The sequence below is a fragment of the Suricata suricatta genome, chromosome 9 (genome assembly GCF_006229205.1).
Source record: "Suricata suricatta isolate VVHF042 chromosome 9, meerkat_22Aug2017_6uvM2_HiC, whole genome shotgun sequence".
NCBI classification, from domain to species: Eukaryota; Metazoa; Chordata; class Mammalia; order Carnivora; family Herpestidae; genus Suricata; species Suricata suricatta.
In genome coordinates this window covers 42,898,439-42,925,712 of record NC_043708.1, presented here as the reverse complement: position 1 = coordinate 42,925,712, position 27,274 = coordinate 42,898,439, and the positions used below count along the sequence as shown (strand labels likewise).

Genomic DNA, 27,274 nt, shown 5'->3' with positions numbered 1-27,274 from the left:
TAAGCCAGGCAGAGAAGGACAGAAACCATATGTTTGCACTCATAGGTCTAGCAGGAAAACAAGAGAGACCTAATGGAGAACCAGGGGCAGCGGAGGAGGGAGAGAGAGTTGGGGAGAGAGAGGGATGCAAAACTTGAGAGACTATTGAATGCTGAGAATGAACTGAGGGTTGAGGGGGAAGGGGGAGGGGGGAAAAGAGGTGGTGGTGATGGTGGAGGGCACTTAAGGGGAAGAGCACTGGGTGTTGTATGGAAAACAATTTGACAATAAAATATTATGGAGGGAAAAAAAATAAAAAAAAACAACAAAGCTGTAGTGATCAAAACAGTATGGTGCTGGCACAAAAATAGACACATAGATCAATGAAACAGAATAGAAAACCCAGAAAAGAATGCACAATATATGGTCAAGTAATCTTCAACAAAGCAGGAAAGAATATTCAAGAGGAAAAAGAGTATCTCTTCAAAAAACGGTGCTGGGAAAACTGGACAGCAATATGCAAAAGAATGAAACTGGACCACTTTCATACACCATATACCAAAATGAACTCAAAATGTATTAAAGACATAAATGTGAGACCTCAAACCATAAAAATCTTCAAAGAGAACACTGGCAGTAACTTCTTTGACATCGACCATAGCAACTTCTTTCTGGATATATCTTCTGAGTCAATGTGAACAAAAGCAAAAATAAACTATTGGAACTACATCAAAATAAAAAGCTTATGCACAGCCAGGGAAATAGTCAACAAAACTAAAAGGCAACCTATAGGATGGGAGAAGAGATCTGCAAACAACATATCTGATAAAGGGCTAGTATACAAAATATATAAAAAATTTAGAAAACTCATCATCCAAAAAATACAAACAATCCAATTAAAAAATGGGCAGAAGATATGAATAGTTTTCCAAAGAAGATATACAGATAGCTAACAGACACGTGAAATGATGCTCATCATCACTTATCATCAGGGAAATGCAAATCAAAACTATAATGTAATATCACCTTACACCTGTCAGAATGGCTAAAATCAAAAACACAAGAAACAACAGGTGTTGAGGAGGATGTGGAGACAAAGGAACCCTTTTGTACTTTTGGGGGGAGTGCAGATTGGTACAGTCTCTCTGGAAAATAACATGGAGTTTCCTCAAAAAGTTAAAAATAGAACTACCCTATGATCCAGCAATCACAGTACTGGGTATTTATTCAAAGACTACAAAAACACTTCAAAGGGTTACATATACACTGATATTTACAGCTGCATTACTTATAGCTAAGATATGGAAGAAGCCCAAGTGTCCATCAGTGGATGAATGTATAAAGAGGATGCGGTATAAATACACAGTGGAATATTATTCAGCCATAAAAAGCATAAAAATTTTCCCATTTGTAACAACATGGATGGAGCTAGACAATATAATGCTAATTGATATATGACAAATACCATATGATTTCACTCATATGTGGAATTTAAGAAACAAAACAAATGAGCAAAGGGAAAAAGAGAGATAAACCAAGAAACAGACTTTAACTATAGAGAACAAACTGATGGTGACCAGAGAGGAGGTAGGCAGGGGAATGGGTGAAATAGGGATGGGGATTAAGGTGTGCACTTGTCTTGATAACCAGAGGGAGATTTAAAAGCTTGGGAGGGGTGCCTCGATGGGTCAGTCGGTTGAGCGTTTGGCTCAGGTCATGATCTCACAGTTTGTGAGATCGAGGTCCACATCCAGCTCTGCACTGACAGCTCAGAGCCTGCTTGGGATTTTCTCTCTCTCCTTCCCTCTCTGCCCACCCTTCACTCATTCTTTCTCTCTCAAATTTAAAATAAACATTTTTTTAAAACTTGGGAAAAAAATACAATTAAATAAATAAATAAAATGGGGATAAAAATGCTTGGCCCCATATATGTATACAAAGCACTAAGCATAGTACACAGCACATTATAAATTCTCAATGAATATTAGCTCTTATTATTCTGAATATTATTTTTTGATATACACATATGTTGTAAAATGATTACCACAGCAAAATTAATTCACATATCCATCACCTCACACATTACCATTTGTGTGTGTGTGTGGTAAGAACATTTAAGACTGCTCTCTTAGTAACCATCAAATATGGGATACACTATTGTTAACAATAGTCATCATGCTGTACATTGGGTTCCCAGAACTTATTCGTCTTACAACGAAAAGTTTTTACCCTTTGACCAACACCTCCCCATTTTCCCCCACACCCCCAGCCCCTGGTAACCATCATTCTACTTAGTTTCTATGAGTTATTTAGATTCCATCTATAAGGAAGATCTTATGGTATTTGTCTTTCTCTGCTTGGTTTCTTTCACTTAGCATAATACACTGACGGTCCTTCCATGTTGTTGAAATGGCAGGATCTCCTTCTTTCTCATAGCTGATTTCTGGGTGTGTGTGTGTGTGTGTGTGTGTGTGACATTTTTTAATCCCTTCTTCCACCAACACTTGGGTTGTTTCCATGTCTTGGCTATTGGGAATGATGCTGTAATAAACATGGGAATTCAGATATCTCTTCAAGACAGTGATTTCATTTCTTACCCAGAAAGTAGGATTGCTAATCATAAGTTCATTCTATTTTTAATTGCCTGAGGAACCTCCATATTGTTTTACATAATGGCTTTACCAATTTACCTTCCTACCAACAACACATAAATGGTTCCTTTGTTCACATCCTTCCCAACACTTATCTCTTGTCCTTTTGATGATAGCCCTTCTAACAGGTGTGAAGTGGGACCTCATTGTGGTATGGATTTGCTTTCCCCTGATCATTAGTGATGTTGGGTACCTTTTCAGGCACTTGTTGATCAGATGTCTTCTTTGGAAAACTGTCTATTCAGGTCCTTTACTCGTTCTTTAAATAGGATTGTTTGGGTGGTGTTTTTTTGTTGTTGTTATAAAGTTCTATGAGATCCTTATATATTTTGAAGCTTAAGCTCTAATCTGATACATACCTTGCAAATATCTTCTCCGATTTTGTAAGGTGTTTTTTCATTTGTTGGTTATTTCTTTTGCTCCACAGCTTTTTAGTTTGATGCTTGTTTGTTTTTGCTTTTGTTGCTTGCATTTTGGAGTCCTATCCAGAAAAACATTGCCAAGACCAATGTCAAGGAGCTTTTCTCTTGTTTCTTTCTAGGAATTTTATGTTTTGAGGTCTTACAATTACACCTTTAATCCATTTCGAGTTGACTTTTGTGACTAGATATCAGAACTTTAAAAGAAATCTATCTGGGACATCTTTAACCATTTCACTCAACTATTATCCAGTGAAATGATACCAAATAGATACTTTCTCTTGCAAGAATCGCTATTTAAGAACTTTTCTTAGAGTGTTAGTTTTTCCTATTCCTGCCTCTACCAAAGAGAGTTTTGTGTTTAAAGTGTTCCTCTTTCAAGGGTGCCTGGGTGGCACAGTTGATTACACAGCTGACTTTGGCAAAGGTCATGTTGTCCAGGTTCGTGGGCTCAAGCTCCACCTCAGGCTCTGTGCCTGGAGCTTGCTTTGGATTCTCCATTCCCTCTCTCTGCCCTTCCTCCACTCATCCTTTCTCTCTCTCTCTCTCTCTGACAAATAAACAAACATTAAAAAAAAAAACCAAACTGCTCCTCCTCCATCAGGACTCTCCCCAATCTTGGGGAAAACAAAGACTTTCTAGTAAGGGATTCATTATTTCGTTCATTCATTCATGAGACAAATATTTAGGGAGAACTTACTACACAACAAATGCTGGGTAAGATGTGGGGAGAAAACAAGCAAAAGCAATTTAGGGCTGTCAGAGTGAGGTGGGAACCCACAGCACAGTTCAGGAAGTGAATGAAGGCAGGGACCAGAAGGGGGGAGGGCATCTATCTCACCCAGCACCTCAGAAATCTTGCCAGCTCCCTCCCAGTGACACGAATCACCGCGCACTTCTAGGAAAGGCTTTGATACTGAGAGAGGGTTTAGGTAAAATAAATGCAGAAAGGACGAGAGGGTCCGCAATTCAGGCAGAAAAGCAAACACGGTGAAAACAAGCCAGCAAGTAAAACTTTAAATAAGCCTACTCTGAAAGTTTCGAAGACTCTCTCTGTCTTGGTCTGAGGAGTGACCAGGTGAATCTGGAGGGAGGGCGGTGAACGCGGCACAACTCCAGGTCTCAGGGCGGCCGCTGGGGAGCGGCTGGGGGCTGCGGGGCTGGGCTCTCTCCAGGTCAGGAGCCGCGGCGGCGCGGGGCGTGCGGTGGCGCCGAGGCTGCCCATCCCCTGCGCAGGGAGAGGCCGAGGGGTATGGGCGTGGCGGTCCCGCCCCGGGAGAGGCGGGCCGGGCCGGGCCTATTTGGGGCGCTGAGCCGCCGCCCCGCCAGGGATCTCGCCGCCCGGCCGACGTCGACCCCGCAGCCAGCGGAGCCGTTGGGTGAGTGGCTGGGACGCCCGGGGAAGGGGACGGAGCCTGCTGGCGGCGTCGACGGGGCAGGGGTGAGGGCGCCCGGGCGGGGACCGCGGGTGGGCGCGGAGAGGCGGAGGGCCGCGGGCGGAGCTGGGGGCACCGTCCTGGGCTGGGGCCGTAGCCTGTGACCCCTCGGGAGAGCGGTGTGCGACTCCGGGAAAGTTAGCGGCGCTTTGCAAACTCGCGCACTCCTCCTGGGCCGGGCCTGGGTGTGTCCGCGCACCATCCGCCCGGCGCTCGTCACCCTCCGCGGAGACCGGGAGGCTCGGCACGGCGTCCCGCCGTCCCGCCGCTCGCCGGGACTCCAGTTCGGGGTTAGGAAGCGGGTCCGCCTTCCCGGCAGGCGGGGAGCCTGCCCAGGGACTCTGGGGGCGGCTCCTGCGCCCCGGGACTGGGCTGTGCGGCCGCTGCATCTGGCTGTTGGTCGCGCAGCTGATCCCACAGAAAATGGTGATGCCCCCAGGCGTGAGTGGGCATGTGCCCGGTTTGGCGAAGACGCACGTCCTAAACTTTTGCAAATCAGTGACTCATCCCTGCCCAGATTGGCTAACTTCGGCATTAAAATCCCGGATCTGTGCTGAGGACGCGTAGGGTGTGGCAGATCGCTAGCCCAAATGTGCAGAGCCCCAGGTGGGGGCAGCATTTAAAACACGTATGAAGATGTATTCTGAATTATCAGTTGCTTAAATAAAAACACTAAAATGTGTCCAGTCTAAGGAGTAGAAGCTTACTTCCAGAAAGTCACATAGGGGACAGGTAGAGTGAGGCTGTGACTTGGGCTTCAGGCCCATCCCTTCAGGTTAGTGGAATCTGCTATTCCAGATACTGTGGAATATTTGTAAAGTGACTCCTGGGAGTTGGGTCTCTGGACAGTGAGGACGGCTGAACCACAGTGACCCGGTTTGTTTCTCGGATTCCGGTAAAGGAATGGAAGAAGTTAATCTGTGATCTTTGGGAGATTGGAACTGCTTCCTGAATTCATAACGTTTGGGGCTTACACTTAAAATCGGCATGTTCTGGGAAGTTTGATGATGGTCTTCGAATATTTTGAGCTTAAGAGTATTAGAAGGATGCCTCACCAGGTTACTTAAGTATCAGAAGAGGGGGCACACTGCCTGATAGATTGACCCCCAAAGCTAACCCTTTTTGCAATGGAATAGGCAAGTTTCCCTCTGCTCAGATGTCTTTAATCAGTATTTCACTGTACTACAAATATACATAAGTGCTTTATTTATTTTTTAATGAGAAGAGAGAGAGAGAGAGACAGAGCTCGAGTAGGGGAGGGGTAGAGAGAGGGAGACACAATCTAAAGCAGGCTCCAGGCTCTGAGCTTTTGACACAAAGCCTGACATGGGGCTCAAACTCATGAACCATGAAATCATGAATCATGATCATGAAATGAGCCCCAAGAAGTGCTTTAATATAAAGACTTTTTACTTATTGCTAAGTGAGGTCAAAAGGCCAGCGTTGGTCTCACCTATAATTTAGGTACCTATTTGCCTAGCATCTCCTCAGCCAGACTCTAAATCTTTTTCTTAAGTTTATTTATTTATTGTGAGAGGGAGAGAGAGAGAGAGGTAGGAAATCCTAAGCAGGCTCCATGCTGTCAGCTCAGAGCTGGATGTGGGGCTCGAACTCAGGAACCATGAGATCATGCCCTGAGCTGAAGTTAGATGCTTAACCAGCTGAGCCACCCAGGTGCCCTTGGACTCTAAATCTTAACTGCAACAGACACTTATATTCATTCATATGTTATAACTTGAGCATCTTGTGTTGACCTTAAATAGGATTGGCTTATAAAGTTGAAGTATCTGAGACCCATAGTAACTGATCCAAAACATAGCCTCTCTTGCCTGTGATAGTTTGGGAAACAGGCTCCTGCTAAGGAAGCTGAGTTAACATTTGGTATCTAGTTCCTGAACTGGTTCTTCTCATTAAATTCTGAGTGGTAAGCCTGTCAGGACAGTGTTTGCTGTAAACTTCCAATTTGCTGCTGACTAAGTATCATGTGTTCTCTCTTGATTGATGTTCAGCTTTTCCATAGGGGGAAAAATCAGTAACTGAGAGGCACAGGTAACTTTACCTTCCTTGATGCTGAGGAGCTATGATAAGAAAAAATCCTAGTAAAGGACCTGTTTCCTTTATTCCAACTTAGCATCACCAAGTTTGGCTTTGGAAAGTGGATTTTCCTCAAGCCCTACTCCATGTTTCAGCAACTGCCTCCGGTATTCTTTGGAAAGGAGTGTGGGCAGTGCTTTGGGGTTCTGAGGAAATACATTCATGATCCACTTCTCTTTCAGCTCGTATAAAGGTCAAGGCTCTTTGTGAGCAGAAATTGCAGAAGTGCTTCCAGGAACCTTGACTACTGGACTAATTGCTAGGTGGGCCTAGAATAGCATAGTATGGTAGATAGTCACTTTTTATTAGAGGGGAAAGCTACAATTAACAGCCAATTAAAATGGTCTGCATTCTGACTCATGTGTAAGTCCTGATTCCAAAACAACACAGAACGACTTCCTGTAGGTTTTTCCAAATGTGAAGACCCAGGTAGTATTTCCTCAGTGTTTTGTCTTTGTTGTAGTGTTTCTTTTCTGGAGCTTCTAAATGCTCTGATTCTGGGAATGGCAGGATGGAGTTCCCATGTCTATAGTATCTGTAGGGTGAGAAGATTTTTTTTTTTTTTTACATTTAATTATTTCTTTATATAGACTATCCATCTGAGAAAGAAAGAAAGAAAGAGAGAGAGAGAGAGAGAGAAAGAGAGAAAGAAAGAAAGAAAGGAAGGAATTTTCCAGACAAGTAAGAAAGACATTTATCCAAATAGTTGTTGGGTTTTTTTTTAAGTTCTAAGGTTGCTAGATTTCAAAAGAGCATTGGTTATAAACTTCTTTGAAAAAGAGATTTGATCTGATGTTTGAGAATTAAAATATCCAAACAGTGCATACGCAATTTTTGGAAAAGTACACTTTATTGGTTTAAGTATGGTTATAATTAGTAACATGACTGTGCAAAATGGCACTGTTGTATTCAATATTGTGAGTGTTGGAGCTCACTGAATGAGTCACCCAGCTAGTTTTCTGACAAAAACATGATCTTTTTTGTTTACAATTTCAACATGTTATGTAGTTCTGAATGAATAAGCTAGAGAATTAATTTCTAAATGAAGTAATAAACCTTTTAAGGACTGTATTTTAAAATTTCAAAGAGGGGCGCCTGGGTGGCTCAGTTGGTTGAGCGTCTGACTTCAGCTCAGGTCATGATCTCACAGTTTTTGGATTCGAGCCTCTCATCAGGCTCTGTGCTGACAGCTAGCTCAGAGCCTGGAGCCTGCTTCAGATTCTGTGTCTCTTTCTCTCTCTGCCCCTCCCCTGCTCACGCTCTCTCTCTGTCTCTCAAAAATAAATAAATGTAAAATAAATAAATAAAATTTCAAAGAGTAAGGCTTTACCTTAGTATAAAATGAGCTTGAATTAAGAGTGACGGTCCTTGGACCCTGGGTTGTTGGACTGCCAAGGACAGAATGACTTTGGGTCGCCATATTAGATCTCTAAGTCTCAGTTTCCTCGCCTCTAGAGTAGGAATAGTAACCTTCCCTTGAAAATCTTATAAGATTATAATCAGAATGAAAACAGGAAAGGGAAAGTGCTTCATAAACTGAAAAGCACCACACTAATGCAAAGAGTCATTATTCTAATGGGCTTGTCTAATGTGTCACAACACAATCCAAACTGTCTTCCAAGGCTTTATGTGAAATGCAGTAGAAAGCTTTGTTTCTCAAATTGTTTTGGTTGGAGCCAGAAATAAGCTGACTATGCTTCAGGAGAGGCTTTAGTAGGAAGAAATGTTAGATTTTGGAAATGCTGTCTTTAGTTTCTGGTTGTAATCAGCCTTTAAACACCTCTTAGTTTGATTGGAGTTATATTAATAAGACACTTTATAAGGCCAATGGTACAGAATTAGCTAGTTTTTTTTAAAGCTTATTTTTAGAGAGAGAGCAAGCGTGAGCAGGGGAGGGTCAGAGAGAGCGAGAGAGGGAGAAAGCAAGAGAGCGAGAGAGAATCCTAAGCAGGTCTCAGGTTGACTGTTAGCACAGAGCCAGACACGGGCCTCTATCCCCTGAACTGCGAGATCATGACCTGAGCCAAGATCAGGTGCTTAACTGACCAGCCACACAGGCACGCCCAGATTTGGCTAGTTTTAACTATTGAAATTAACTGTTTGGTTTTTATTTACCTGTATATTTACATTTCTGGAGGGATATATATACTAATCAGCCTAGACAAGTATTTTTTCAACCAGGCACAATTTTGCCTGCTCTCCCCTGCAACCAGGATATTTGGCAATGTCTGAAGACATTTCTGGTTGTCACAGTTGAGGGGGTGGGTATTGTGCTACTGGCATCTTATATATTGAAGCCAAGAATGCTGTTTTCCATCCTGTAATGGTCAGGACAGCTCTGACTCTGACAGTGTATCCAGCCTGAAATATTAGTGGTGCTGAGGCTGGGGAAAAGCCTTTACAGAATGGGGATATTTAAGAGAAGTCAACAATATGTATAAAGGTCTAAGTCTGGGTCTTTGGTATGCTGCCTAGGAATGGAAGAAAAGTTTGTGTAATTAAAACTAAACTTTCTGCTCACCTTGAAGTTCAAGATTATTTCCTGCTGGTGTCCAAATAAGAGAGGCTTTGTTTTCTTAAGAAATGTCCCTTCTAGGGTGCCTGGCTGGCTCAGTTGGTAGAGCATGCAGCCCTTGATCTCAGGGTTGTGAGTTTGAGCCCCACATTTGGTGTAGCAATTACTTAAAAATAAAATCTTTAGGGGCGCCTAGGTGGCTTGCCAGTTAATCAGCCTACTTCAGCTCAGGTCATGATCTCGCAGTCTGTGAGTTTGAGCCCTGCGTCAGGCTCTGTGCGGACAGCTCAGAGCCTGGAGCCTGCTTTGGATGCTTTGGATTCTCTCTCTCTCTCTCTCTCTCTCTCTCTCTCTCTCTCTCTCTCGTTTTCCCCCTCCCCCGCTCGCACTCTTTCTTTCTCAAAAATAAACAAACATTAAATTTTTTTTTTACAATGAAAAATAAAATTGTAAAAAAATAAGAAAAGAAACATCCTTTTTTCTCCTTTTCTGTAACAACACTTCTCTCAAGTTCCTCTTATGCAGGCCGCACACTCTTCTAGGCAGAGGTAGCCTTTTAGGGAAGGAAGCACGAGTGGAGGAACACCTGACTTCTGCTTTAAACGATCCAATTCTATAAGAAACACATGAGGGATATAAGCCCGGGGAGTGTCACTGACTTCCCAGCCAAATTTTCAGCAGTTTTCCACTTTAGAAGACAGACATGGCGATACCGTTTAACTGCTTCCAAATATGTTTGAGAATGCCCAGATTAAAATGGAGATGCGCAGAAAAAACTAGCAGGAGGTAATATTTAACTAGGTATAAATAATAGCAGAGGTTGATAAGATACCTGGTATGTATAAACGAAGAACATTAAGTCCTAGGAGGGGCTCTATTTTTTTCTTTTTTACAAAAATGTGTAATATTTTACATGTTTAGGACGTATCAGTTAGTCTGCCTTGGGGGTAATGTCATTTCTTAAAATAATTTAGTAAATCTTACAAGTGGGCAATTCAAGGAAAAAGAGAGTCTGATTGTTTAAGGGCCAGGTCACTTGGGCAGATGATCCTGATCCAAGAAAAGTCACCCAGGCCTCAGGGTGTCCTCCTCCCTCACTGCTGGAGCACCTGCCACGGGACAGGTATAAAACATCTATGGTTAGAGCCGTGGCCCAGGGAGAGGAGCAGGAGATAACAGGAATGAGGTGTTCTTGGCAAAGCCAACTCTCTTTGGTATCATCCTACCCCAAAATATTTTCCTCCATGTTGCCTAACTCTCCTCTCCTCCCCTCTCCTCCCTCTCCCTACTCCTCACCCCGTCTCCTCTCATTTTTTTTTTCACATCCTTGTTTGTTATACTGCCAGAGTTCATTTGGAGTAAAAAATATCTTTAAAAAAAAAGGGGGGGGAAAGGAGGCATCTTGTACCTGCCTTTCGTTTTCATTGTTCCACATCGGACCTCACCTCTCCTTTAAGGCTTAGCTCATACACCACCACCTCGTCCCCTCTTAGAAGTAATAGTTCTAGTTGACATGCCCCATAACACAGTCTGGCTCACAGTGTTGATCCCTCATGATTCCTGCTGGCCTGTGAGCCCTTTGGCCATACAGATCTTGGCTTTTCCATCTTCAAACCCAGACAAGAGCCCACCCAGTGCCTGGCCCAGAGCAGGCATAAATATGTGCAAATGAAGGAATAAATAATTGGCAGCAGCTACATACAGGAGCACTGTTTATCAAATCTCAGTAGAAATCAGTCAACTCTGCTTTCCTTCTAAAACCCAGAAGATGGCATGGGGGCTGATCTTGGGAATGGGAGGGGAGGTGGGTGATCTTACAAGGGTGGGCGCTTTGTAAGAGGTGGAAAAAGCACCCAGGAAGGAAGATGAGGAGGATCACAGACAAACCAGGACTGTTCATGTCTTTACCAAGGAAAGGGGCAGAATATTTTCTTCCTTGGTCTTCTCTCTCCTGTCTTGTATGCCCCGGGATTCAGAACACAGGCTAGTATGATTAGAGTTTAAAGTTATGAATTAGGGCCTGGGTGGCTTAGTTGGTTAAGTGTCCAACTTCGGCTCAGGTCATGATCTCACAGTTCCTGGGTTCGAGCCCCGCATTGGGCTCTGTGCTGACAGCTCAGAGCATGGAGCCTGCTTCAGATTCTGTGTCTCCCTCTCTCTCTGACCCTCCCCCACTCATTCTCTGTTTCTCTCTGTCTCAATAATAAATAAAAAAATAAATTAAAAAATTTTAAAGTTATGAATTAAGTAGGGCTGAGTGCATCCCTGCCCTTTGATGAGCTGCTTCGGTGGTTCCAACACTACTGATTTAGGCTGGGGAATAAACTGGCTGCCTGTAGGTTGTCTAGAACTGCCCAGTGAACAATTTGTGATGTTGTGTTGATAGGGAAACTGGCGAAATCTAGGGCCAAATGATAACCTATCTTTTTTTCCCTCCTTTTAGGAAAATGGCAGACAGTTTTTCAGTAAGTGTTTTATGTCTATTTTCTTACCTTAATATACATTCCATGTAGGTTGAGGACTTTTTTTTCGTTACCACCAGACATTCCTTTCTAATTTTCTCACCATTTGGCCTCTTCTGGCCTTAACAGCCCAATGAGGGCTTATTAGCTGAAGTCTTGTTTTTCCAGAAGCAGATTCAGGAAGAAAGCGAGGCAGATAGAGGCCTGAGACTCTAACTCCTTTACTGAAAAGCCTGGGACAGAAGCAGGTGGGGTCCATACTCAGGAGCTGAGAAATAAGATGAGTAGTGGGAAGCATGGTACAGTCTGAGCATCCCAATTTCTGTGATTGCTTTTCTCACATCATTTGGAGAGTATGTGCTTTTATGTGGAGGAAGGCTAGCTCCTGACTTTGGTAGATTATGCAAGGCAGCCCTCCACGATCTGAGATGATGGGGGCACGAATAAAGTGATACAGGAGATGCAGTGACTGTGCAGACACCTCATGAGGAAGGGAGAGATACCCTGCTTCTCACTTCTCATTCTTTAATCTCTTGCCAGTGCTGCCCAATAGCCAGACTCTGGGAACCTGGAGAACACCATTTGCAGGGGTCAGTTCCCCTGTGATCAGTGCAAGGGAAGGAAGAGGGATGGGTTTGACCAGCGCATTGGCAATATGGCAGGGCCGACTCTTTGCTGTCAAACATGGAACTCACTGAACTATGAACTATGAACTATGGGAACTCAGACCCATCACCCTCACCACCTGCTGCAGGGCATCTTTTCACCTGAACCATGTAGTTGTTTGATTTTGATAAGGCATGATCATCAAAATGCAGATAAGGCAAGTGGAGGCCTGTATCAGAACCCACTGTGCATGGCCATGCACCTGTTGTGGCTGCCTGGGCCAGTGTGGTGGTTCTGCTAGAGGTTAGATATGGGACTAGGAGCCCTTAGAGAGCTGCTAAGAATGGAACCACCCGTTTCCAAAGTCCTCTTCTGGAATGGTCTTGTGAAATGGGATGGAGACTCTTATTAAGCCATGCTGGTTCTTACCAAGGAAAAGTCTTTGCCATTGAATAGATGTGTTAACTTTACTGTGTCGTGAATATATTGACCCACTATGGCCAGGAAAATATAGCAGTCATTACTAGAATAACAATCCATCAATAAAATATATTCTTTTTAGATGATTCATGTTGAAAATTGTAAATTGCTTTGCTTTCCTTTTTCTGTATGGCTTCCCTCCTCCCCATACAGACAATAATCAACTGGGATCCCACTTAATGGCATGATCAGGCCTTTAAAAAAACCCCTAAATGTTAACATTTTAAAATAGTCCTGAATTTACAGAAAAATTACAAAGATAGTACAAAGAGTTCCAGTAAACCCTATGCTCACTTTTCTCTGTTGTTAAATTCTTAAATTAGTGTGATACATTCGTTAGACATAATGAACTGGTGCTGATATATTATTACTAAAAAATAAATAAATAAATCAAGTGATGAAGCATATATAATTCCAAAGTCTAATTTTAGTCTTAGGAACTACAGACTATTTAATAGGTGGAAAAAATTTTGTTGATACGAGTTTCATACCTTCACCATAATTCCTCTACTTCTTAGATCACATATTCCTATTTTCAGAAAATTCTGTTTTTGTGAATGTTTTTCATCCTGTAATTGTTCATGTCTTTCTTTCCAGCTTAACGATGCTTTGTCTGGGTCTGGAAACCCAAACCCTCAAGGATGGCCTGCTCCATGGGGAAGCCAGCCTGCTGGGGCAGGGGGCTACCCAGGGGCCGCCTATCCTGGTGCTTACCCTGGACAGGCACCTCCTGGAGGCTACCCTGGACAGGCGCCTCCTGGAGGCTACCCTGGACAGGCGCCTCCAGGCGCCTACCCTGGACAGGCGCCTCCAGGCACCTACCCTGGACAGGCGCCTCCAGGAGCCTACCCTGGCCCCACAGCACCTGCTTATCCTGGACCAACTGCACCAGGAACCCACCCTGGGCAACCGAGTGGGCCTGGGGCTTACCCGCCTCCTGGACAGCCAAGTGCTCCTGGAGCCTACCCTGCTGCTGGCCCCTTTGGCGCCCCTGCTGGACCACTGGTAAGATGGTGTTAGTTGTTTCATATACTTGTGATTAGGACCAAGCTAATGAAGAATGAACACAGCAATTGTCTAGTGCGTTGGTGCCATTACTTTGCTGTGCTCTGGCTGGGAGCCAGCTCTGCACACTGACAGGCAGAGGGCTTCGGAGAGACCTGAAGCTTTAAATTCATTGGTTAGAGCCACTTTTCAAGAACCAGCCATGATGGCTATCAGTCCAATAGAAAAAATAGTTATCTGTATTATGTTTAGTATGTATACTGTTCGTATAAAGAGAAATCGATGTATTTTTTGAAGATATCTGTAAAGCAGCTTTACTATAAGTGAAGTCAAGATCTTAGTAATGGGGGAACATTTGGTTACTATTATTAATATACACTGAGTACATAACACGCGCCAGCAGTGTGCTTCTATGTGAGTGATTTAGCCCTATAACCATCCTGTAAGACACTGTTATTATCCCTACTTTACACTCAAGGAAATGGGACAATAGAGAGTCATACAACTTCCTCAGGGTCAGAGAGGGAATGTAGGGAAACCAAGGAAATGTCATTTTGAAAAACCTTCTAAAGGTAATTTTATGATCTGAGGATGGAGTTTTCATTTATGTTAAAACCCACTTCAGTAAATGAATTCTAAATGTAAAACCTAACTCTGTGGGGCTCCAGACCCACCTCAGACACAGAGCCTTCCCTTCCAGATGTAAAGACTAGTTGGGAGGTAACATACAGATGTGAGGAAAACGTTCAGTAGCAGCATGGGACCAGACCCTTCCAGGACGATGTGGTTGCTGGCACGGGTAATGTCTGACCTGCTTTTAGGTCAGTGTAGAGGAGAGTGCAGAGAAGGTGTTGGGAGTGGGGGTGGCATTGAGCAGGGCCTGGGGCACAGTTAGTCTTTTGTAGACAGACGGGGACATGGAGGTGGTGGAAAGGAAGAGGCAGGTGTGAGAGGTTTCAGGGGAGGAATCCCAGGAGCTAGTGGTTAGGTCTTAGGAGTCCGAGATGACTGGGTTTTTGGGGATGGACAACTACAGCACCAGCCAAGGGTCAGCCCAAAACAGGAACTCAGCAAGGAGACCTGATGGGGCGTGGGGGAGAAGAGACCACTCCAGTTCACTCCTGTTGGATTTGAGGCATCACAGCAAATTCAGAGCAGAGGAGGTATGGGGCCTGGAGGAAAAAGACTTGGGTGGTGGTTGAACCCAGGGGGAAGAAATTATGAAAGGAAAAGAGAAGAGACCAAGAGAGTTTTGGGAATAGTTACAGCACCTTGAACATAGATGGTCGATAAATTTTTGTGGAAGAGCTAGGGAGTGTATTAAACAAAAAAAGTGTTCATTTGATACATAAATTATCTGCCTTTTAAAAAAACTAAACTTTAAAATTTTAAAATCATTATAGATTTACAGAAAAATTGCAAAGATGGTATAAAGAGTTCCCGTATACCCTACACCCACCTCCCTCTATTGTTAATAAGGCAGATTAGTTACATGGCCCCATGGCACCTACTTATCCTGGACCAGCTGCACCAGGAAGCCACCCTGGGCAACCGACTGGGCCTGGGGCCTGCCCGCCTCCTGGACAGCCAAGTGTTCCTGGAGCATACCCTGCTGCTGGCCAGCAAGCATCTGCTAAGTATCTGCCACATTCATAGCACCCTGTTGATGCCATGTAAGTAGAACTTAGGAGAACTCACAAGTCTCCACATGTGACACATCTGCCCTCAGGGAGCAAGATAACCATGGTGAAGTACATTATGTGACAGAGGTCTTAAGAGTGGCACAAAGTTGTATACCTAAAACTGATAAATTATGCCTCGATAAAAAAAAAAAAGCAGGTAGCAAAAAATGTTAGTGTTGATTTCAAGGTCTAGCTTAAGCCTTTCCAAAAAATAGTCCAAGTGAATGAATTCTAGATTGGGATGTCTTAGTAATGACTGACTGAGAGATACAGTGCTCCAAAAGGGAATATGTTCTGTCTTTGGTTCCGATTAACTGAAGGCCTTATTCTTGATTATTGCTTGTGCATGTAGGAAGCCTTATCCCTGAAGGCTCTCAGCAGAGTGACCCCTGAGTCTGGGAAAATGGCTTAAATTAGGATTATATGTTATTCACATTCAGCAACATAGTTTTTTTCTTTCCCCAAGAAAATATGACTCTTTATTAATACATACATGCTTTTTATTCCCAGACTGTGCCTTATGACCTGCCTTTGCCTGGAGGAGTCATACCTCGCATGCTGATAACAATTCTGGGCACAGTAAAGCCCAATGCAAACAGGTAAGGAGCAAAATCAGCAACTCAAACATATTTGTCAATTGCCTCTTGAACAAAGAATGATCTATTTTGAATTTTAATAAAAATTTAAAGTACACATTTAGAATTGGGATTATCCCATGAATCCGTGTATATTCCCACCAAGGGAACAACCTATCTTTCACTCAATCTTGTTTTTCTCCCAGAACCACAATGAAACCATTCTCCTTTGTGAGTACAAAGAGAAAGAGCAGACAACCCATTCAGAAAAACCAAGCTTTTTCTTCACAATGAAAGCCTTAGAATTTAAGGGAAGTTAGAGCCTCTGTAATGTAACGCTTGGCCATCCCCCACTCTAACCATATAGTATCTAAACAACTGAGCATGCATTTCATGTCTAGATGCCCATCAAAAATTAAGGCTAGTGCCACCTGAGTGGCTCAGCTGTTTGGGTGTCCAACTTTGGCTCAGGTCATGATCTCGCTGTTTGAGTTCAAGCCCCACATCGGGCTCTGTGCTGACAGCTCAGAACCTGGAGCCTGCTTTGGTTTCTGTCTCCCTCTGCCTCTCCTATGCTCACACACACACACACACTCTCTCTCTCTCTCTCTCAAAAATATATAAACATTAAAAAAATAAAAATAAAAAATTAGGGTCAAAAACACACAGATCACAGTGAATGGGATTTTGAGTTATCTGAGAGTTTGCATGTCATACCATTCTGTCCTCGTACTTGTACAGATCACTCTGCAGTCATGCATGGCACAGCGCAGCCTAAGATCTGGTGAACTTGACTGCCATCTCCGCCTTTCTACTGGGCATATCAGTAGAGTCCCAGATGCCCATGGTGTCAGCCTGCTCTTCAGGTGTTAAGTACCACTCTTCTGAGTAGACACTATTTAAAGATTTGAAAAGATTCTACAAGTTAAAGACTTTATCAGAATAAGCCAGCCTTTGCCATTGGAACTGGTTTGATGGAGGTGAGCTAGGATGGAGTAAGACTTTGAGCTAATTTAGGAAAATCCATGCTGATTCATGGCTGCCCTGGGATGTCTGGTTATCAGCACTAGTTATATTTACACGAGCAGGGTAAGGATATCCTGAAGACATCCAGTGTACCTGTCCCAGAGGTTAGTGGTACCAGTAACGCTCCCACAGCCACAAATTAACCTGTGCTTCTGGGTCTTATGGACAGTGCACAAAAGGTACAAATTCAAGCTATGTATACAGGTACTCAAGAATCCATAAGCAGCCTCTTCTGTTGCCTTGGATTAGCGGAACCACCTTGTCTGTTACCAGGAAATGGACTCCGCCTCCGATCTAATCATTTACCTTCAGATAGCTCATTTACTCTACTTCCAGCCAGCTTTCCCTGGTTCCGTGTGGTAGCCACTACCCTTTCCACCCAGCCTATAGTTTCTCGAAACACAGCGCTTTCCTGAACAATAAAGCTTGTCTCACAGCCAGTTCCAAACGTCTATATCCTCTGCCTGTATCCTTATCCATCTTTCTTCCCCAGATACCACACACAACCTAGCACATGGGATCCTGCGCGTTCTGCACTCGGGATTTGTGAATATCTGCCCCCTTTCCTCAGCCGCTATCACGGAACCACACTGGTGTGTTTGCCTTATTTAGGGCTATTGCATTAGAAACTTTAGCTCCACCAACACTAGAGATATAGACAGAGACTGTGGCAGATTAAAACTAATTTTGGTTGAAATGGTTAAGAGGGTAGTAAACAGAAAAAATGGTTTCTTGCTTCTGCAAAATCTGTATGAGGAATTACATGAAAAGAAGAATGCTTAAGGTGGTAGAGATGGCAGACTATTCCCTTTTCACTGTAGGGAAAATACAGCCATTTGGAATTTTTAGTTAAATACAAATTCTATTGTCATCTATTTTGACCCTCTCCCTGTGAACTTAATCAGTGGAAGATACATTTATGGCTGTATGGATCTGTTACTGAGTAAATGAAAATACCCAAGGAATCATTGTTATTAGGTCTACAGTGTAGACCTTGCTTTAAAACAAGAGCACCAGCTAATTCTGATGTGAGTGCTCTAAGGAGCACACTTTGAGAAGCTGAGGGATAGAGTTAATACTTTAATGTTGTATTAACAGCCAAGAAGAAGGAACAAGGTCAAAAAGTTAAGCCAGCACTTTCATTAATTCCACTTTACATCATGGAATGTTTAACACATTTATGGCCATGACCTCACAACTTAGCAACAGGATACCAAACATTATGTTGTCTCATTCTTGTTATTTTAGGACTTAGGTTTTTGGTTAACTATAAGAAAGCCAGGTATTTGATGGCTTTTATTTATGTGACTTGCCTGCCTGTCATAGGTATTAAAAGTAGCTTAGCAGGGCAGGGAAGAGGTAACCGTTATTATTTGCCATGTAAAGCATAAAGTGGCCCTAAACTTCCATAAGGAAACCTTGAAGAGTTTTCATGATAGAGGAGGTAAAGAGGGAATGACAGCTGAATGGAATGATGTGACCAAACACAATGAGGCAACAAAATGGAACACATACTGTTTTACTTACTTTCAGATACTACAAGAATACATCAAATACTTGACCTAGTATACTTTCCAGTTTGAAACCATACTCTGGTTTATTTACTTCCCATTTAGGAAATGTCCCTGAATTTATAAAAAGATTTGCTCTGTAGAAAATTATATTTTCTTTGGGGCGCTTGAATTGGTTGAGTGTGCAACTCTTGGTTTCTGCTCAGGTCATGATTTCAAGGTTCATGGGTTTGAGCCCTGTGTCAGGCTCTGTGTTGGTGGCTCAAAAATAAATAAACATTAAAAAAATCCTATGTTCGAGGCATCTGGGTGGCTCAGTTGGTTAAGTGTCCCACTTCAGCTTAGGTCATGATCTCATGGTTCATGAGTTCGAGCCCTGCGTCGGGCTCTGTGCTGACAGCTCAGAGCCGGGAGCCTGCTTCAGATTCCGTGTCTCCCTCGCTCTCTGCCCCTCCCCCACTCGTGTGCGCGTGTGTGCTCATGCGCTCTCTCAAAAAAATGAATAAACATTAAACAAAAAGTCTTTTGGGGCGCCTGGGTGGCTCAGTCGGCTAAGCCTCCGACTTTGGCTCAGGTCAGATATCACGTTCGTGGTTTCGAGCCCCACGTCGGGCTCTGTGCTGACAGCTAGCTCAGAGCCTGGAGCTGGCTTCCAGTTCTGTGTCTCCTTCTCTCTCTCCTCCTCCCCCTCTCATGCTCTGTCTCTCTCTGTCTCAAAAATAAATAAAATATTTTTTAAAAAATAAGCAAAAAGTCTTTTTATTTTATTTATTTATTTTTTTAATGTTTTATTTATTTTTGACACAGTGAGAGATAGAGCATGAGAGGGGGAGGGGCAGAGAGAGAAGGAGACACAGAACAGGAAGCAGGCTCCAGGCTCTGAGCTAGCTGTCAGCACAGAGCCTGACGCGGGCTTGAACCCATGAACGTGCAATCTGACCTGAGCCGAAGCCGGAGGCTTAACCGACTGAGCCACCCAGGCGCCCCACAAAAAGACTTTTTAAATAAATAAGTAAACCCTATGTTCTTCACTTGATACAGATGTACAACTTGAATCATTTCACTAATTCTGGTCTTTGGTTTAAAACAGACTTGCTTTAGATTTCAAGAGAGGGAATGATGTTGCTTTCCACTTTAACCCACGCTTCAATGAGGACAACAAGAGAGTCATTGTTTGCAATACAAAGCTGGAGAATTTATGGGGAAAGGAAGAAAGACAATCGACTTTCCCATTTGAAAGTGGTAAACCATTCAAAGTAAGTTATTGCTATTATCATCTATTGATAATGTATATTTCTCATGGGGAATCAGTCTCAAACTGCAGTGCATTTGAATTGAATTTTTTATCAACTGTCCCAGGAGACCAACTAGGACATCTGCTCCCCATCTCAGGACGAAGCTCAGAAGGACTGGCACACTCCCCAACTCCATTCGCGCATTTCACCATTGTCCCTGTTACTACACCTTTGAGTGTATGCTTTTCTGGAAATGAGAAAAATAACATCTTTAATAAAAAAGACGGAAAGTCTTGATGGGACACTTGGGCTGTATTAGTCCTTAGTACAACATAGTTGGCATAGCAATCAAAACTAAGTTCTAAAATTAATGCATGTTTGTTTTATGAAAAACATGTATAGGTTTTCAAATTAAAAAGTCCTCCATTGTTTCTCCTTTCCAGCCTCACAAAGGTTGCAACTTGGTGAATATCTATTTATTTACTATTTATTTATTTATTTATTTATTTTAATGGTTTTTATTTATTTTTGAGAGAGAGACAGTGCAAGCAGGGGAAGGGTCAGAGAGAGCGAGAGATACAGAATCGGAAGCAGGCTCCAGGCTCTAAGCTAGCTGTCAGCACAGAGCCCGACGCGGGGCTCGAACCCATGAACTGTGGGATCATGACCTGAGCCGAAGTCAGAGGCTTAACCGACTGAGCCACCCAGGCGCCCCTACTATTTATTTTTTTTAAAAACCCTTTTATTTATTAAGTAATCTCTGTCCCCAAACTCACAACCCCGAGATCAAGAGTCACATGCTCTACTGACTAAACTAGCCAGGCATACCAACACACTTTTCATTTTAAGCACTGCTTTAACAAATATTAAGCCCACATGTTGGGTTAGGTTGACAGTAGAGTGGGCAATAAAACAGCTAAACTGTAAACTCCTCAAGGGCAGGGTCTTCCAAGGACCATATTCTTCTTTTTTTTTCTTTTACAGTTTATTGTCAAGTTGGTACAAGGACCATATTCTATATTTGGTGGACATCTTTTCATATTAGAACATTGTTACTTAGGGGCACTTAGATGGCTCAATCGGTTAAGCGTCTGACTCTTGATCTCAGGTCAGTTCTTGATCTTAGGGTTGTAAGTTCAAGCCCTATGTTGGGCTCTGCTGTGGACATGAAGCCTACTTAAGAAAACAAAACAGGCTTAGTTGGTTAAGTGTTGCCTCTTGATTTTGGCTCAGGTCATAATCTCACGTTGGGTGTGGAGCCTGCTTAAGATTTTCTCTCTTCTTCTCACTCTGCCCCTCCCCTGCACATGCTCGCTTGCACCCTCTCTTTCAAAAACAAGCAAACAAAACATTGTTACTTAATAGTATTTCAACTATTGAGATATGCAATAATTCAATAAGTACCCTGTTGATGATAATTTGGAGTATGTAAATATTCTAAACAAATAAAACCTGGAAGGCTTATAACTGTCCTTAAAAATCTCTGCTTCCTAGAAGAATAATTTTATTCCAAGAACATACGTATTTACAATGTAGGTAAGATATTGCTAAAGTGCTGCTTCCAAAAGGTTCTAAGGATAAATGTGCTCACTACTAACTATTGGAAGAGCGTTTCCACTGCTCTTGCCAGAACTGGTTATTGTCAGTCTTCACGACATTTGCCACTCTACTAGAGGATTCCTACTTTAGTATTTTTATTTATGTATTGAAGTACAGTTGACACGCAGTGTTGTTAGTTTCAGGAGTACAACATAGTGATCTTTATGTGTTATGCTGTGCTCACAAGCGCGGCTCCCGTCTGTCACCATACAGCACTGTCACAGTACCAGGGACTGTCTTCCCTGTGTTGTGCCGTTTATCACAGTGACTTACTCATCCCATAACCGGCAGCCTGGACCTCCCACCCCTTTCAGCCATGTTGCCCATCCTTGCATCCCTCTCTCCTCTGACAACCATCCGTTTGTTCTCTGTATTTATGGGTCTGTTTCTGCTTTTTGTTCATTTGTTTCCTTCTTTGAATTGGTTTTTAGAATCCACAGTATAAATGGAATCATAGTATTAGTCTTTTTTAAATTTTTTAATGTTTATCTTTGAGAGAGGGGCAGTGCGAGCAGAGCAGAGAGAGACAGACACAATCCCAAGCAGGCTCCAGGCTCTGAGCTGTCAGCACAGAGCCCGATGCGGGACTCCAACTCATGAACTGTGAGATCATGACCTGAGCAGAAGACAAGAGGCTTAACCAACTGAGCCACCCAGGCGCCCCTGTCTTATTTGATTTAGCATAATACATTCTAGGTCTGTCCATATTGCTGCAAATAGCAAAACTTTATTCTTTTTAATGACTGAGTAATATTCTTCTGCGTGTATGTGTATGTGTGTGTATATATATATATGTGTGTGTGTGTGTGCACGCACACCACATCTTCCTTATACTTTCATCTACGATACACACTTCTGTTGCTTCCATATCTTGGTTACTATAAATAATGCTACAGTAAACATGGGGGTGCATAGATCTTCTCAAACTAGTGTTTTTCATTTCTCTTTGGGTAAATACCTAGTAATGAAATTACTGGATCATATAGTATTTTGACCTTTAATGTTTTGAGGAACCTCCATATGGTTTTCCACAGTGGTTGCACCAATTTACATTCCCACTACCAGTGCACAAGTGTTCCTTTTACCTCACATCCTCACCAGCACTCGGTGTGTTTATATTTTTACTTTTAGGTGTTAGCCATATAAAAACTTTGTTTTTATGTAGACACATTATTAATCTTTTCCTTTATAGCTTCACTTTTATCATTTTATTTTGCTTAAATCTTTAAATAATCTGGTCTGTTTTTACTGCAGTTATTCCTTTGGACTTTAATCAGTTCCACAGATGATCCTAAAGATGAACTACGGAACATTCTGAGCTCAAGCCAGACTGGTTTTGAAAATGATGAGCATTTCTAACAGTTTGTGTATGTGTTGTTTCAGATACAAGTGCTGGTGGAGTCTGACCACTTCAAGGTTGCTGTCAATGACGCTCACTTGTTGCAGTACAATCATCGGGTTAAAAATCTCCAGGAAATCAGCAAACTGGGAATTTCTGGTGACCTAGATCTCACCAGTGCTTCATACACAATGATATAATCTTAAAGCGGAAGATTAAAAAAAATGAAATTGAATATAAACCTTTACACATTTAAATCTCATGTTTACTGACTGAAAAATTTTAACTTTCTTTATTCGTCAATGTCCTTCTTGTAAATCATGCATTTAATAAACATTCTAAGAGTAACCTGTTTCTATATGTCATTTAATTGGGGCAATTTTTTTCTTTTTTTAAAGATTTTATTTTTTTATTTTTTTAGAAAAGTAGACTCTTATTTTTAATTTTTTTTTAATGTTTTTATTTTTTGATACAGGGAGAGACAGAGCATGAGAGGGGGAGGGGCAGAGAGAGAAGGAGACACAGAACCAGAAGCAGGCTCCAGGCTCTGAGCTAGCTGTCTGCACAGAGCCGGATGCAGGGCTCGAACCCACGAATGTGAGATCTGACCTGAGCTGAAGTCGGAGGCTTAGCCGACTGAGCCACCCAGGTGCCCCAAGATTTTATTTTTAAGTAATCTCTACACCCAACATGGGGCTCGAGCTCACAACACCGAGATCAAGAGTTGCACACTCCACTGGCTGAGCCAGCTAGGCATGGGGCAGTTTATTCTTGATAATGCACCATGGACTCCATGGAGAAGGAATATGTAGCAGTATTCATACTGCAGTAGAGTCTCCCAAAGTTCCCTATGCTTGTTAAAATAAGAAAATATTATTTTAACCTCTGTGTCTGAGTTTCCATAAAACCAGAAGATACTACAAGACTACAAGAAAATCATTGTTTTTCTCTTAAGGAAATACATATTCAGAAAATAAAAACACAAAAAGTTTAGTTTTTTGTTTTTGTTTTTTACTGTTAGCATTCTGGTATATTTTTGTTCCTCTTAACTATTTTCTCTTTCTAAACTAAGATGTTTTCAAATCCATATTTGATACCAATATGAGATAATCTTACTGTAAGTTCCCTTGGTTTTTATGAAATGTATTTTAGAGGAAAAATAAAGCCTTTAATTGGATCTATAATCATCTTGAAAAATTTAATAGTTCTCGTTGCCCACATTCTCAACTATGCCTTTCTGCCCTTCCTCATACCAGCAAGCCCAAGGATTAATACAACTTCCAAACTAGAATGTGGTCATAGCACTTCATTTTATAAAAGATGAAAATATTTGGTTTCTATACCACCACCTCTTAGATATTTTATTATCACAAGGTGAGTTCCGCAGGAAGCAGAGATTAGAGCACAATAGGTTTGTTTATGGGGTAGTATCTCACAGTTAACAACTTGGGATGAGAAGGCACACCACTGTAAAGAGGGAGAAGTTGGGCACTGAGGCCGTAGCCTGCCCTGCAGGGGTTTTGAAGCTGGGATGGTCCTTTGGAGCTGTTAGGGTTCCTGAGATAGTTGAATAAATATTCGCAAAGGGGTTGTCATATAGTGGTAGTTCCTCAATAAATGGAAATTCCTTTTTTTCATTTTTGTAAAGCCATTTGTTCTACTCAGCAGCAGCAGTATCCTTTCATTGTATCTTTAAGGATGTTCCTAATACCTCATAATTCTAGAGTCCAATAGCCCAAGAACACTATCTAGTTGTAGGTCAAACTGATGGCTGACTACCCATCCATTCCCTGCTTCCTAATAGTCACGGTTTTACGCAGGTATAATCTTTATTTTTATTTTTTTAATGCTTTTAAATTTATTTTTGAGAGACACAGCACAAGCAGGGGAGGGTCAGAGAGAGGGAGATACAGAATCTGAAGCAGGCTCCAGGCTCTGAGCTAGCTGTCAGCACAGCCCAATGCAGGGCTTGAACCTAAGAACTGTGAGATCATGACTTGAGCTGACCTGAAGTCAGATGCTCAACCGACTGAACCACCCAGGCACTCTGCTCTGTATGATCCTAGATAAAACAGGGAATCCTGTTTAAGTAAAGACAATCCCTGGCTGAACTACAAATGGAGATGTGGCATCAGATAGCCTAACCAGACTAAAGGATATACATATTCTGATTATAACCGGCAGCCACTTTGTGACCCCAGAAGGACGCAGCCATAGAGAATGAGGATAACAGAATCAACTATGAATAGAATGTGTGACCATCATTGAGCTGTTGATTGTAAAGTGTCTGGAAGCACCCTGACAACTTGTGAAAATAATAAACTTCCTTGTTGGGGCTACTGGGTGGCTCAGTTAGTTATGATTCTTGATTTCGGCTCAGGTAATGGGTGTGGAACCTGCTTAAGATTCTCTCTCTCATAAACATTTAAAAATAAATAAATAGGGGCAGCTGGGTGGCTGAGTCAGTTGAGATCTGACTTCAGCCCAAGTGGTGTTCTTATGGGTTGGGAGTTTGAGCCCCAAGTCGGGCTCTGCGCTGACAGCTCAGAGTCTGGAGCTTGGTTTGAATTCTGTGTCTCCCTCTCTCTCTGCCCCACCCCAACTCATGCTCTGCCTCTCTCCTTCTCTCAAAAATAAACATTAAAAAAAATTTTTTTTAAATAAATAAACCTCCTTGTTATTAAGCTAGTTTGAGTTCATATTACCGTTACTAAATAGCCAAAAGTTCTCTGAACAATAATGGCAAGCTTAGTAAACCTACAAAAAAAAAATCATGTTTACTGACATTGTTTTTATTTTCATCTGCCTTATCCTTGAGGGCAAATATTATTGTTATGTTACATATTGCTTTATATGGATTCTAAGTCTTACTTTGTATCTGGGCCTTAGAAAACACTTTTATATATGTTTCTTTGTTCGGCATGTCCTGCTTGAATTATTAACTGGCTGGCAGTTGGAGCTGCATTTAAATCTTTTGCTAAGACTAGGCATTCTAAGGACATTCTTCTAAGCCAGCACCTCACATAGCCTAACTGCTCATATGAACTTGATAATAAATACTATCTTTCCCACAAGCTTAACATATCTTTCTCTGACAACAGAAGTGGATGTGTTCTTTTTCTTTCTGAAAATCCCGAATTTTACAAGTTTATAAAGTTGCTGCTTGTTTGGAAATGCCTCCAATCCCAACTCATTTAGAGGCAGAAATAACTGGAGCCAGGTCTGGTTACAAGCTTTAGCTACTACGACTCTTCATAGTGCTCCTGTTATTCTCATGGCCCTCCCTGTCGTCTACAATCCTGTAGTGAAGAGCTTTACAAAAGAGAAAATGTTTCAAACACATTAAGCAATTGATATAATTCTCTTCACGGGAAGAAGGCATCCCCTTATGGTGTCAGTCATATCAAGGGGGAAATGGAAAGAAAAAGGCAAAGATTTAATGGCCCCCTCTAATAGTTTAACCATGTGAAACTGCAGCATGTAAATGGACTCTGGATTCCAGAAAGCTCATTTAAAGAAATACAGTAGACCCTGGGAAATGCAATATGCCAAGCTGTTTAACATCAACAAATTTAAGAGCACAAACTAATAATGAAGTATAAAAAGATGCAAATATTTCTGTCAAAGTTTAACATTATATTTTGATTAAACTGAAGAATGTACATAAGCTTTGTGTTATTACACTTAGCTTTAAGCTTATACATTGTAAACAAGAGAGGCGAGGTGAAGTACGTTTTTTATTCTGCATAGTTAATGTACAAAATATCCCCACTTCCTACTGTATTTAAAACAAACTTTGATGAACACTGAATATTAAAACATTTTACAACACTGTGTAAATTGAACAGAAGGGAACACAAACACATACTCTTCAATTTTTCAAAACTCTACGAATGTATCACAGCACTGATAATATGAAGAAAAATATTTGGATTCATTTTTAAATTCAAAATTCTTGCTGTTCTTCATTGAGGGGCCTTAGAGGTGAAAAGGTAATCAAGTTACCACCAAAGGAAATGTGTCTGGCATAATCTGGATGTCTCCTTTCCACCTGAGTGAACGTATTACTGCAGTTTAGGCCTGGCTAGAGAATAAATCCAGAGAAGTCACTAAATCACATCGTTCACCAAATACGTCTTCAACAATGCAATTTAATAGGTTAATTAATAACAAATAACATGTCTTGTATATGATAATAAATTACTAGCACAATGAATTTGCTACTTTCTAGTAGACCTAATTTCAATATATACTTTAGCTGAAAAGGTATATTAGGTATATATATATGCCTTAAAGGCGACTAGTAATATGTAAATTGACTTCAGCAATGTATGTATCATGAATATAATTAAGGCCATATTTTAAGCCACTTACACAGATTCCACAAGCCCTAATCCACATAACTGTACTTAATAGGCTTTTTACTAATGTGATCCTGCTAGAATCCTTTTCTTTTGTTCCCCCTTGAGCCCTGTATCAGGTTCAAGTGATGCTACAGATCAAGTAATAATCTGGGTCTAAAACAGATAGGTGGACCTATAAGATATAAATTTTTTTTTGCGACCCCCCTATGCCTCCTCCCAAGATATAAAATTTTTAAAAATCTAATATTTATTAAAGTGGAGAAGAAGTCACAGAGGACTAAATTATAAAGTACTAA

The 27,274-nt window shown here is 41.8% G+C and overlaps 3 protein-coding genes across 6 annotated transcripts in view; 1 reads left to right on the top strand and 2 right to left on the bottom strand.

Annotated features, from left to right (window-relative positions):
* The window catches only part of WDHD1 (WD repeat and HMG-box DNA binding protein 1), a 156,031-nt gene extending 151,689 nt beyond the window's left edge, over positions 1-4,342 (bottom strand). For 3 of the 4 annotated variants that reach the window (XM_029950313.1, XM_029950311.1, XM_029950314.1), the window contains exon 1: positions 4,080-4,342. The gene's annotated coding sequence lies outside the window, so the exon portion shown is untranslated. Of the gene's footprint in view, positions 1-2,989; positions 3,030-4,079 lie in introns of those variants that run through there. The other variant, XM_029950312.1, reaches the window with a different exon arrangement.
* LGALS3 (galectin 3) lies at positions 4,340-22,962 on the top strand. Its single transcript, XM_029950317.1, has 6 exons — positions 4,340-4,428; positions 11,538-11,559; positions 13,240-13,647; positions 15,840-15,928; positions 19,532-19,697; positions 22,659-22,962. Exons 2-6 carry the CDS (start codon positions 11,542-11,544, stop codon positions 22,812-22,814), a joined length of 837 nt encoding a protein of 278 aa, XP_029806177.1. The 5' UTR covers positions 4,340-4,428; positions 11,538-11,541; the 3' UTR covers positions 22,815-22,962.
* Positions 22,963-26,333: 3,371 nt separating this feature from the next.
* DLGAP5 (DLG associated protein 5) overlaps positions 26,334-27,274 on the bottom strand; it is a 38,680-nt gene continuing 37,739 nt past the window's right edge. The window contains exon 19 of the mRNA XM_029951539.1: positions 26,334-26,698. Coding sequence (XP_029807399.1) covers positions 26,561-26,698 — 138 coding nt within the window. The 3' untranslated portion in view covers positions 26,334-26,560. The remainder of the gene's footprint in view (positions 26,699-27,274) is intronic.